At 55.2% G+C, this 12,020-nt stretch overlaps 1 protein-coding gene across 4 annotated transcripts; it reads left to right on the forward strand.

Moving 5' to 3' along the window:
* Positions 1-5,470: 5,470 nt before the first annotated feature.
* Positions 5,471-11,920, forward strand: LOC135306236 (killer cell lectin-like receptor subfamily G member 2). 4 transcript variants are annotated; one of them, XM_064429857.1, is made up of 5 exons: positions 5,471-7,502; positions 7,882-7,980; positions 8,083-8,276; positions 8,475-8,575; positions 8,662-11,920. In XM_064429857.1, the coding sequence occupies exons 1-5, from the start codon at positions 6,794-6,796 to the stop codon at positions 8,777-8,779; spliced, it is 1,221 nt and encodes a 406-aa protein (XP_064285927.1). In that variant the 5' UTR covers positions 5,471-6,793; the 3' UTR covers positions 8,780-11,920. The 4 variants fall into 4 exon arrangements, with proteins under 4 accessions (XP_064285927.1, XP_064285928.1, XP_064285929.1 ...); XM_064429858.1 differs by having other exon boundaries at positions 8,086-8,276; XM_064429859.1 differs by having other exon boundaries at positions 8,089-8,276.
* The last annotated feature ends 100 nt before the right edge of the window (positions 11,921-12,020 follow it).

The raw sequence follows: 12,020 nt of genomic DNA on the forward strand, positions 1-12,020 counted from the left end.
GGCCACTTGTTATTCCCGGAGTGCAGGAGCTGCAGTGTTTGCCAAAGCCCGGGCAGAATGATGGAGAACATTCCTGTCAGATTTCTCCTTCTCTTCCTGTGCCAGCAGGAGAAACCCATCCTGGTTAAGGGTTTTGTGCTGTGTGACAGTGTGCAGCTCAGAGCTCAAGCAGTGCCCAGGAGCATTAATTATTGAATCTGCAGTGCCCCCTCAGCCGTGTGAGCTCGGAGCAAGGCGCTGGGAAGTGGGGCCATCCCAATTTCGGGCAGTGGGACTCGGAGCTGGAGCGGTTTGGAGTCAGCACCGGAGCCTGAGCTGCCTCTGTGCTCAGAGAGGGGAGAGCCCTTCCTCTGCAGGGAATGCTTTTCCACTCGGGATTTCTCTCCTGGCAGCTCCAGTCTCGCCTCTTCCAGAGCAGAGCACGCTGTGCCCCAGTGCTTTGCTGCTGGGAGCACTGGGAGAGATCCTGGAACACTGGGAGGGAACTGGGAGCACAGGGAATGCCAGGAGGGAACTGGGAGGGAGAGTGGAAGCAGCGGGAGTGAGCAAGAAGGAGCACTGGGAGGGATCTCAGGAGCCCTGGGCAGGAATGGTGCTCCCAGTTCCTGCCCAGGGCTCTCCCCATCCCTGCCGGGGCTTGCCAGGAAGAGGGACACTGGCAGGGAACGGGGAGGGAAGTGCTCAGCACTCTGCAAGGTGCAGCAGCCCCAGGGGTGAGCAGGGAGGAGGGGGAAGTGCCCCCAGTCCCCCCCCAGTGCCCCCAAATAGGAGGCATTACGGGGAGAAAAGGGATTTAAATGCAGGGGGAAAGCTTTTCTGTAATTGTGTTTGATCTGGGGAGGATCCCCATTCACCTGGGATTTGAAGGGTCTCAGTTGAAGGAAAACACACCTTTTCATCATTTTGGGTGCCTCCCTTGGCAGGCAATCACTCTTTTCCATTATTTTCATGTTTAAACAGAAGGAGAAAACCTTTATGGTGCAGTTTGAATTGCAGGAAAGAGCCCCATTTTCATCATCTTAAGGTTCAAACTGAGAGCAAACACCGCTGTGCCTGCTCTGAAAGGGCTTCCCTTGAGAGGAACCCCTTGATGAGCCATTGTAAGAGTGCCATCGAGGGGACCCTCCATTTGAAGGGACCTTCACAAGTGGAAAAGTTGTCCAAAAGCCCCCAGAATGGTCTTTCTTGAAGGAAATTAAAGAGGGGAAACTGCACTTCTCATTTTATATGTCTAAATTGAGGAAAATCCCCCTTGATTCACGTTGTATTCGGGATTAAACTGAGGGGAAATGCTCCTTATGCATCATGTAGGGCTCTAAATCGAGAGGGAAGCTCCGTTCTCCCCTGGATTCAGGGCTTTGACCTGGCGACAAGAGGGAGTTTCCCCTGGTTGAATTCCCGCAGCAGCTGGAACAGAAGGGCGAGGATGAGCTGGCGCTGCCGCTGCACTCAGGCGGTCCCTGGCACGGCAAACCCGCCCGGCACCGAGCGATGCCGCCGGACGCCCGGCACGGCCCGTGCCCGCCCGCCGGAGCCGGCAGCGCTGGGAGCTCCATGGAGCAGCTCAGCCCCGCTCCGCGCTCGGCCCTGCGAGCCCGGCACGGAGCGGGGGCTGCGGGCACATCCCCGTGCTGGGCAGAGCCGCTGCTCGGCCGGGCATCCTTCATCCCCTCGGGCAGCGGCCAGGGCCGAGGGCACAGTCCTGCTGCCGAGGCTGGACCTGCTGCTTCGCCTCTCGTTCTCTTGCAATGATCGCTTTGATAAGAAATTCCAAGAATTCCCCCCGGTCGTGTCCCTTATTCCGGTGACCGGGGAGTGATCTCTCCCTGGCCTTTCCCGACCCTCGAGCCTTTCCTGCTGTGTTCTGTTGCCTGCCCAGGGGCAGCAGCAGAGGCACAGAGCGGCTGTGCTGGCACCGGGCACCTGGCCTGGCCCAGCCCAAGAACCCCCGCGGTAATTCACTGCTCAGAGCCCCAGGAGCTCCTTCCCCGGGGCTGCGGTTCTTCACCGGCTCCAACAAAGTGGGGCCGTTTTTCTTAGCGAGGTTTTTGCAGGACCGGAGTGACCTGACTGCTCCCCACGCGTTGCTTCTGTTTCTGAATGTGCCTCTGGCTCCCAATGTGGGGCCGGGAGTCACCGTCCTACAAGAAAACAAAGCTGCCACGGTGATTTACATGACGCGCCCTGGCCTTCGCTCCCTTCCCCGCCCTCGCTGATCCCCGCACTGATTGCTCAGAGCGGCCAAAAGCCGCTACCACATCGGCTCCGTCCTGCGCCAGCAACTCGAGTGCAGGCGGAGTCCGGTTCCGGCGGCGGCGGCAACAACATCTCGAGTGCCGGGAGTCTGTCCTGCGACACCAGCGGCAGTGCCCGCGGTGTCTGCCCGGGAGCGGAGCGGGATCGCCGGCGGCTGCAGCCCAGGTGGGACCCGCGGTCGGTGCTGCCCCAGCCCGGGGCTCGCTGCGGGCGGAGGGGCCGCGCTGAGGGGCACGGGGGGTTCTGGCGAGTTCCTTGTGGCGGCTGCCCCCGTGTCCCCCCTGCGCTGGGATGGCCGAGGGAGCGGCTGCCCGCGGTCTCCTCCGTGCCCGGATGGCCGGGCTGGAGCCGGGGCCGCGGCAGCGCTGGCTCATCCCGGCTGCTCCGGCTGGGACGGAGGCGGCTGCTCCGTGCCCGGGGCAGCTCCCGGCCGTGCGGCACCGGGCTCGGGGCCGCTGCCCCGAGGGGCGGGAGGTGTCCGTGCCCGGCTCGGGGCTGGCCCGGCGTGAACTTGAAGGTGCCTGGGAGCCCAAAGCGCTGCGGGCGCCGAGCGGGGGCAGAAAGCGCCGCATCCTGCCTGCTCCGGGGCCGAGGCTTCTCGGCGCTGCCTCTGTGCCAGGAGCCGCTCCGTGCTCCGGCCAGGGAGCCACAGGGGGCGTGCCGGCTGCGATAGAACTTAGTGCCAGCCTTGTCCTGCCTCCTCGTTTCTTTTCGAATCTGAAGAGGCCTCAGCTGCCTCCCGTTTTCCTTCCTCTCTCACCTTCCAGGTCCTGTTTCCCAGACCTTCTTTGCTTAGAAAACCCTTGATAATAACCCGTTCCCCACTTAAGGCTTTGTTGGATCCTTGTTTTTCTGCCTTCTGGCTGCTGTGGGTGAAGGTCTGGCTTTGAGGAGCACACCCTGCTCCCTCTGCTCCAGAAACCAGCCTTGCAGTTATCCCAATCTCCTGCTGCTGCTAAGGGCTTCCTTAGGCCCTTGCTGAAATGAAAAACATCCTGGAAGGTTTTCCTTTCTTCAGATTAGAATGGTTTCTGCAATTCCTTGAGCTGTCAGCATGATAGTGAAAAACCCACTGTGCAAATGAAGGTTTTCCCCCTCTTTCCCCAACTCCAGGCTCTGTCCTCTCCCATACTTTGTCGTCTCAACACCTGCTAAGGAAACCTTTCTAATCCTGTCAATTGACAATTAAACCGCTCTTTAATTCAGGTTTAAAATAGGTTTTAAAGTCAGGCTATCTCCATGGTATTGATTTGCATTTTTTATGAAGTTGTTGGTGCTTAACAAGCTCTGTGCTGCTTTGAAGCCTTTATCCAAGGCTCAAAGAATGACCCTGGCAGGGAGTGCAGGAGCGTTGTGCACTCCTTGTTTAGAAATGGAGTGCATTAAACCAGGTTCCCATAAAAGCTATCTTGAGTGTTTTCTATTTCTTTTTTTTGTTGTTGTTGTTGTTGTTGTTGTTGTTTGTTTGGGTTTTTTGTTGTATTTTTTTTGTTTGTTTGTTTTTGTTTTTTCATTTAGAGTATACCTATTTTAAAGTATTGTAGAAATAAAAGAAGAGAAGAGAAATAGGCTGGAGCGCCACTGGCACAGTGATTGATATTTTATTCTTCCTCTTCTCCTTTTAAAAATATATGTGGATAACATGAACTTTTAAACTCTGTGGTTTGGGACAAACACTCTTTCTTCCCTTCCTTTGGAAGAGATATGCAAGTCCTGAGACCCTGGGCCAATGCTCCCTGCATTTTATTGATGTTTTTACAATTAAACAAGGGGCAGATGAGATTGACAAGCAAGACACAACTCAGGAGCTGCCGGGCAGCAGCCTCCAAACTCTTTGGGTGATGCAGAGAGCAGTGGGTGTGAAGACTGCTCTCCAGTGCGAGATTAATCCATGATAACCTGCTCACTGACACCAAAGTCACTTCTCATCGGCCACTTGTTATTCCCGAAGTGCAGGAGCTGCAGTGTTTGCCAAAGCCTGGGCAGAACGATGGAGAACATTCCTGTCAGATTTCTCCTTCTCTTCCTGTGCCAGCAGGAGAAACCCATCCTGGTTAAGGGTTTTGTGCTGTGTGACAGTGTGCAGCTCAGAGCTCAAGCAGTGCCCAGGAGCATTAATTATTGAATCTGCAGTGCCCCCTCAGCCGTGTGAGCTCGGAGCAGGGCGCTGGGAAGTGGGGCCATCCCAATTTCGGGCAGTGGGACTCGGAGCTGGAGCGGTTTGGAGTCAGCACCGGAGCCTGAGCTGCCTCTGTGCTCAGAGAGGGGAGAGCCCTTCCTCTGCAGGGAATGCTTTTCCACTCGGGATTTCTCTCCTGGCAGCTCCAGTCTCGCCTCTTCCAGAGCAGAGCAGGCTGTGCCCCAGTGCTTTGCTCCTGGGAGCACTGGGAGAGATCCTGGGAGCACTGGGAGGGAACTGGGAGCACAGGGAATGCCAGGAGGGAACTGGGAGGGATGGTGGAAGCAGCGGGAGTGAGCAAGAAGGAGCACTGGGAGGGATCTCAGGAGCCCTGGGCAGGAATGGTGCTCCCAGTTCCTGCCCAGGGCTCTCCCCATCCCTGCCGGGGCTTGCCAGGAAGAGGGACACTGGTAGGGAACTGGGAGGGAAGTGCTCAGCACTCTGCAAGGTGCAGCAGCCCCAGGGGTGAGCAGGGAGGAGGGGGAAGTGCCCCCAGTCCCTCCCCAGTGCCCCCAAAAATGGGGGGTGACGAGGAGAAAAGGGATTCAAATGGAGGGAGGAAAGCTTTTCTGTGACTGTGTATGAACTGGGGAGGATCCCCATTCACCTGGGATTTGAAGGGTCTCAGTTGAAGGAAAACACACCTTTTTCATTATTTTGGGTGCCTCTCTTGGTGGCGCCCCCATTTTCCATGATTTTCCATGTTTAAATGAAAGGGGAAAACCTTTATGGTGCAGTTTGAATTGAGGGAAAGAGCCCCATTTTCATCATTGTCAGGTTCAAACTGAGGGCAAACCCCGCTGTGCCTGCTCTGAAAGGGCTTCCCTTGAGAGGAACCCCTTGATGAGCCATTGTAAGAGTGCCATCGAGGGGACCCTCCATCTCAAGGGACCTTCACTAATGGAAAAGATGTGGAAAAGCCCCCAGAATGGTCTTTCTTGAGGGCAACTGCATTTTCCCTCCGTTTTGGAGGCTAAATTGAGGGAAATCTCCTTCTGTGAGAATACCTGGGGCAGTGACTGATTGCCACAGAGCAGGAGCAGCCTTGCCCTCAGCAGCTCACAGCCCTGCCCCACAAGGATGTGTCACAGAAGGGTTGGTAAAGACCACAGGAGCCTCAGCTCAGGTGAGGCTTTCCACAGAGCCCAGAGATCTTATCCTGGAACTCTGAAAGCACAGGAGAATCAGGAGCCAGCCCTGGCTCAAGGCACAGCAACCCTGCTGAAACAAGAGAAGGGAGCAAAGGCTGAGGAGGCAGGGCAGGAACGGCTGCAGAGCCTGTTCAAAGAGAGGCATCTGCAGCTGGAGAACAGAACAGAGATCCCAGAGCGACACGTGTCTGTGGAGAGTTACACAGAGATGTGTCAAAGTTTGTGAAAAGCCACTTATAAACAAGGTAATGACATCTTACGAACAATGCCTCTTCTAAAAATCAGTGAATTCACATGATGGAACCAATAGATCAGCAGTGACTGCCTCAGGAATTTGAGACAATGTTCTTCCAGCATTCAGCTTTTGAAAGTTCAGTAATAATAACAACAGTTGTAACTGTAATAGGATAGAAAAAGGGATATTTCCAGTGCTGGGTGCTCCAGGTAAACCGCCAAAGAACACACCAGGCTATACAGACAACGTTATTTTTATACTATATATTGCGGAGGTCCATGCCTGTTCTTGTATTTCATGCCTTATTCAAACATTCTTTCGAACTTTCTGATGTTGTGGGAACTCTTGTCTGACTTCTTCACACTCTAATCTGCATGACATCCTGGGTGTCAGGTCAATGTGTTTTATTTTTTCTTGTGTCTCCATCTTGCTGTTTCACATACTCTGATAAGGATGTTTTCCGTAGTTAGATGTTAGACGTTTAGTATGTTCCCCTTAACTTTAACGTGGTATTCTCTAATTGTCCTCCGGTGCTCTGGTTTGTGTCACCATTATTGTATGTCTTGGACATCCTAGTCAATGGATGGCCTTACACTGTTTTTAGTTACACAAAAGCCTTTTTCACATCTGATGTTTTGCTCAGATCTATAATACAGTACATTCACCACACTATTATTTCCATAAGTGATACATAGATGTTATATACTTTACACTACTATGTCTATGAGCAATACAGTGCATACTTAAGCTGATGGATTATATTGTACTAGCATCCAGCTAGAAAGAGTTATAATTGATACTATATCGAAATAGCTATAATCGCTAACAACATGCATGGGCTAATAGGTAAATGCGAAAGCCAAAGTTACCGGGTCGTTTTTCACCCGGGCAGGGCAGGGAGCCCCAGCGGCCGTGCCGGCTGAGCTCGGTGTCGCCGGGCTGCCAGGCGCCGGGGCAGGGACTGCGGGGACAATGGCGAGCAGCCGGCGCTGCTGGCTCCTGGCCCTCGGCAGGCGCACTCGGAGCCGCAGCTGCCCCGGGCCAGCAGCAGGCGGCAGCTCGCAGCGCTGTCAGCGCCTGTCCCGGCACGGAGCTGGGCTGCAGCGGCTGCGGAGCCCCCGGGCCGGGGCTGCGGGCACCGCGCAGCTCCCGCAGGCTGCGCTTGTCTCCGCAGCTGCTGCCGCAGCTCTGGGCAGCGGGGACAGCGCAGCCAGAGCTGGCAGCGCCCTCCTGAGCCTCGGGCTGCCGCAGGGCCGGCACCAGCAGCGACCTCTCTGCGTGTCCCTTGCAGGGTGCCAGCAGCGCGGCTGCAAAGCTGCTCCCGAGGCCGAGCTCCCAAAGGATCTGTCAGCACTCCTGATGGGTCGGCAGCAAGGTGCTGATTGTTCCAGGCGGAGAGATTCCGGCTGTGAGCAGGAGGAGAGTGAATTGTGCTCCATTCGTGGAGTTGTGAATGAGCCCCAGCATCCCCAGGAGGGACCAGCAGCCGGGGTTCCACACTCGCCTGGGGCACAAGAAGCCACTTGGCATCAGCAGGGGGCTGCCACTTGTGAGCGAGCAGTGAGGGAAGATGTGGAGAATGGATTCTGCACCAGGGATGGGAGTGTGAGGGAGCCCCTGGACCCCCAGGGCACATCAGCAACCGGCAATGAACACAAAAGGGACCTCAGAAGATTGCTGGGTGAGTGCAGGGCCACCCCTGGGGCCTCTAGGCAGGGGCCAGTGTCCCCTGCCAAGGCCAGGGCTGGCAGGTGTGTGGCTGTTTCCCGAGGTCTGGAAGAGGCCTGGTGCTCTGCTGGGCCCCAGCAGTGGCTGGAAGCAGCAGCCCCAGCTGCCCCCAAGGCTGTGCAGTTCTCCTGCTGCAACCTGTCCCCAGAGCTGTGTCCCTGGCTGTCCCCAGAGCTGTGTCCCTGCCTGTGGCCAGGCTCTTGGCTCTCTGGCTGCCAGCTGAGTGAGGGCCACACGGGCTGAGGGGTCCCTGCTGTGCTCCCTGGCCATGGGCTGAGCAGATTGCAGGGCCGGCTCTGCTTCTGGCAGCCAGCAGCTCTTTCCTGCTCCAGGTGAATGCTTCAGGAGCCATCCCGTGGGCACGGCGCTGCTGATTCTGCTGCTCCTGGTGCTGCTGCTGGCTTTGGGGGTGGCCTTGGCTGTGCTGGCAGGTAAGAGAGGGGCAGCAGCCTGGGCCCAGCCCCTCGGGGCAGAGTGGGCTCCCTGCTCCCTGCAGAGGGGAATCCTCACACCTTCTCCTCTTCCCCCTGCAGCAGCAGCAGCAGCAGCACAGGTTCCAGTGACACCTGCCACTCCACAGTGTGTTCTGGGCTGTCCCCCTGGCTGGGTTGGCTACAATGGGGTGTGCTATTACTTGTCAAGGGATTACAGCAGCTGGGAGCAGGCTGAGGAACGGTGCTCGGAGCTCGGGGCCTCCCTGGCCATTCTGAAGGATGAGGAGGCCATGGTGAGTGAGGGGCTCGGGCGGTGTGGGGTGGCTGAGGGCAGCCTGGGGGTGCTCCTGGGCCGGGCTCGGTGCTCGTGGGGCCGGGGCTGCAGCCCTGGGCCGGGGCCTTGCAGGGAAGGAGCCCCGGCGGGCGGGGGCAGCCCCGGGCACGGGTCCCCCCGAGGGCCGGGGCAGCTCCCACTCCTCTCTCCTGGGCAGGGTTTGCTCTTCCGCCTCCGCGGGAACGGCGATTACTGGCTCGGGCTGCGCAGACGGGGCGAGCGCCTGCACTGGGGGGACGGCAGCAGCTACAGCTCCCGGTGAGTGCCGGGGAGCCGGGCAGGGCCTGGGGCACAGGGCACAAGGTGTTCCCTGGCAGCCAGCCTGCCTCTGCTCCTCCCTGCAGGGTTCCTGTCCTCGGCAATTCCGACTGTGTGTACCTGGCTGACGGGGAGAGATTCAGGAGTGAGTTCTGCTCAAATGAGCGGCCGTATGTCTGCAGCAAGGCCCAGGCTCCCCTGTAACTGGGGCTGCAGAAAGGACCTTCTCCATGCTGGGCAGTGCCAGCTTCACCTCTCAGCCCAGCCCAGGGCTGTCCTTGCTCAGCTGCACCCTGTGCCTTGCCCTCGCTCTCAGGGTCACCTCAGTGCCTCTTCATCCATGCCCAGTGCCAGCGCTGGGCTGGGGGTGCAAAGGAAAAGGCTCTGCAATCCATCCTGCCCCCGATGCTGCCTGGAGTGAGTGCATTGCCCTCATTGCACAACAAGCTCCAATGGGAAATCCAAATCGCCCTGGGATCTTGGAAATCATCACAAAGTGGCCAGAATGTGACACTTTTCGACTGTCTTTGAAAGAGGAAGCACAGGTGACACATGCTGAGGAGGAATCCCACTTTTGGCATCAGGCACCTGACTGTGGAGAATAGTCTGCTGTCTGTCTGTCTGCTGTGAAGCATCTGACTGTGGGAGGAATCCCAGGCTGGAGCAGGACAAGGATTTGTCTCCCTGCAGGAGAAGCAGTGACATGACGTGACTGTAACCCCCATCCCCCTGTGCCGCTGTGTGGGGAGGAGGGAGGGAGGGAACTGGGGACAAAGTGAAGCCCAGGAAGGATAGAACAGTGTGGAGAAGGTGCATTTTTTAGATTTGGTGTACATCTCACTGGCTTGCTCTGATTTCTTTGATAATAAATTCAGTTCAATTTAATGTCCCCGCTCTGGGCCTGTTCAGCCCATGATGGTGAGAGATCTCTGGCTGCCTCTGTTGAGAGCCCCGAGCCTTTCCTGCTGTGCTCTGTTGCCTGCCCAGGGGCAGCAGCAGAGGCACAGAGCGGTTTTGCTGCCCCGGGCCCCTGGCCTGGCCCGGCCCAGCCCAAGAATCGCTGCCATCATTCCCTGCACCAGGACCCGGCCCCACGGCGGCTCCGGGAGTTCCGAGTGGGCAAAACGGGAGCGAGGGAGAGGAGGCAGCTGGTGCCAGTGGCTGAAATGGCTTTGCTGCTAGCTGGCAGGGAGAAAGTGGAGCAAAGTGAAGGGGAGAGAAAGAGGGACAAGGCTGGAGCGGTGGAAGCCAGCAGGGATGGCCATGGGGCAGGCGGGCATTTTGCTTTCCAGCTCTGTGGGAGGAAACCAAGAGCTGTCAAATCCATGGAGGAGAAGAGGGCAGAAATAGCAGGTGGTGGAAATCTCTGCCAATTGGGATTGATTTGATCTGCCTGCACTGCACAGGCCGACAGACTCCGAGCACCGCCAGCGTTGGGATGTGCCTGGCCCTGCCCCTGCCCTGCTGCAGCAGCCCCTGCTGAGATGGCCCCTTGTCTCTAAAGGAGCTGCCCCAAGGGACGGGTGAAGTGCTGCTGCAATAAGATTGAGAGAATAAAATAAACAGAATAAAAATGTGCACCACCACATCTTCTTCACTCACTAATACTAAAAGAGCTGCCCCAAGGCACTGTCTGGGTGGTGATGCTGATTAAAAAGAATCACAGGAATGGCAGCAAAATATGAAGGCAATGGTATAAAATATTCTAAAAATATTGCACCATCAGTTCCCTCTGCCAAAGTGTCACAAATACAGCTGGATGAATGGATTGTCAGGACAGTGAAGGGTGTAAGAACAGTGGGGACAGGCTGGAAGAAATATCAGGAATAGAATAGAGAGAATGGTGTAAAATGTTATAAAAGTACAGCACCAGCAGTGGTCTCTGCCCCACATCTAAAAGAGCTGCACTGAGGGACCATTGGGGCAGTGCTGGTTAAGAAGTGAGGCATGGGAAGTGTGAAGGGAATAAAATAGAATGGTAAAAGAAAAAATTATAACAGAACTGCACCAGGAATGGCCACTGACCTCTGCCACTAACAGAGCTGCACTGAGGGACAGCCACACGTTTCCCTTTCCACACGGAAATGCTGTGACTTGCCTTCTCCCTAACAACCATCAGTGGGACTTTCAAGGCCAGCAGGTACACTCAGAGGTCCAGAATCAGCATTACAGTGGGAAAACTGGGGTTGGCATCAGCTGTGACCACCATCAGGAAGAGCACAGGAGCAGAAATAGAGATTTCCCAGCTCCCTCCCAGGGAGAGCAGCATCAGCACAGGGACAGAAAATGCTGCTGTAACATCCTTTCCCACTGGTCCCTGTGCCCAGCTGTAGGCAGCATCCTTTAGCTAGTGCTCTTCAGTGTTTTTACCCATGGAAATACTGCACAGGGACACAGAAGATTTACCAGCATGTTAAAAAGAAGCTAAGACCAGGAAGGATGACATTTGGGATAGGGACAGAAGCAATTCACACATCATATGAGTTAAATATGGCTGCTGTGAGTATGCAGCACAGAGGAGAGCTAGATTAAATTAGAATATATTCCAAATCTATTTGGCCTTATAACTGCAGGTAAGGTTTATAACCCTCAAGAACGAAAAAAAAAAATCCGAAATCTGGTCTGACCTAATTTGTCTGTGGAGTTTGGAGGGCCTCTCTTGGGGGTATGTGGGGGTGGTCTGTAGGATTTGGGAGGGGGCCTAAAGTTTGGGGGTACCTCTGGGAGTCCTGCTCTTTTTCCTTCAGATTTTCCATCCTTTTTTTGCTCATGTTTTGCACCCTTTTCTCCTCACCTTTCTAGAGCTTTCCTGCTTCTTAAATGCCACCTTTTCACTATTATGCCATCTCCATTTTTTAACTTTTCCCCACTTTTTTCCACTGCTTTTTTTTCCTCATTTTCCACATTTTTTCTGCCCTTTTTTTCCACCACATTTTTTCCTCCATTTTTTACCTCTGCCATACTTTCCTGCCATCTTCCCCCCCCACCCCGCTTTTTCCTCTGCTTTTTTCCCATGTTTTTCCCCCCACACTTCTTTTCCACCATTTTTGCCACCCTTTCCCCCATCATTTTGCCACTTTTTCCCCCACCCTTTTTGAACATCTTTTTTTCCCCCGTTTTTTGCCGCTTTTTTTTTTTCCAGCTCATTTTTTGCCCCTCAATATAAACCCCTCAAATTGATGGAATGAAATTGTATCTACCAATTTAAACCAAAAAAAAAACCCGGCACAACAGAGACTCCTCATTAATTTAAAAATGATGAAAATGGAAGGTTTGCTCTCATTTCATATCATTAAAATTGCAACATAAAGGGTCTTCCCTGATCTGTTTCAGGAAGAAAAGGGGGATTCCCCATCCACTGATAGCCCTGAAATCATGGCCAAGGCTGGGTTTCTTTCAATTGATACCCTTAACATTGCAGGTGAATGGGGATTCCCCCAGCTTC

The sequence above is a fragment of the Passer domesticus genome, chromosome 8, assembly GCF_036417665.1.
Source record: "Passer domesticus isolate bPasDom1 chromosome 8, bPasDom1.hap1, whole genome shotgun sequence".
Taxonomy (NCBI): Eukaryota; Metazoa; Chordata; class Aves; order Passeriformes; family Passeridae; genus Passer; species Passer domesticus.

Coding starts and splice junctions, on each gene's coding strand:
- LOC135306236 (XM_064429856.1), top strand. CDS start 6,794: ATGGCGAGCAGCCGGCGCTGCTGGCTCCTGGCCCTCGGCAGGCGCACT. Junction 8,277..8,474: donor TGAAGGATGAGGAGGCCATG/GTGAGTGAGGGG, acceptor TCTCCTGGGCAG/GGTTTGCTCTTCCGCCTCCG. Junction 8,576..8,661: donor GGCAGCAGCTACAGCTCCCG/GTGAGTGCCGGG, acceptor TCCTCCCTGCAG/GGTTCCTGTCCTCGGCAATT.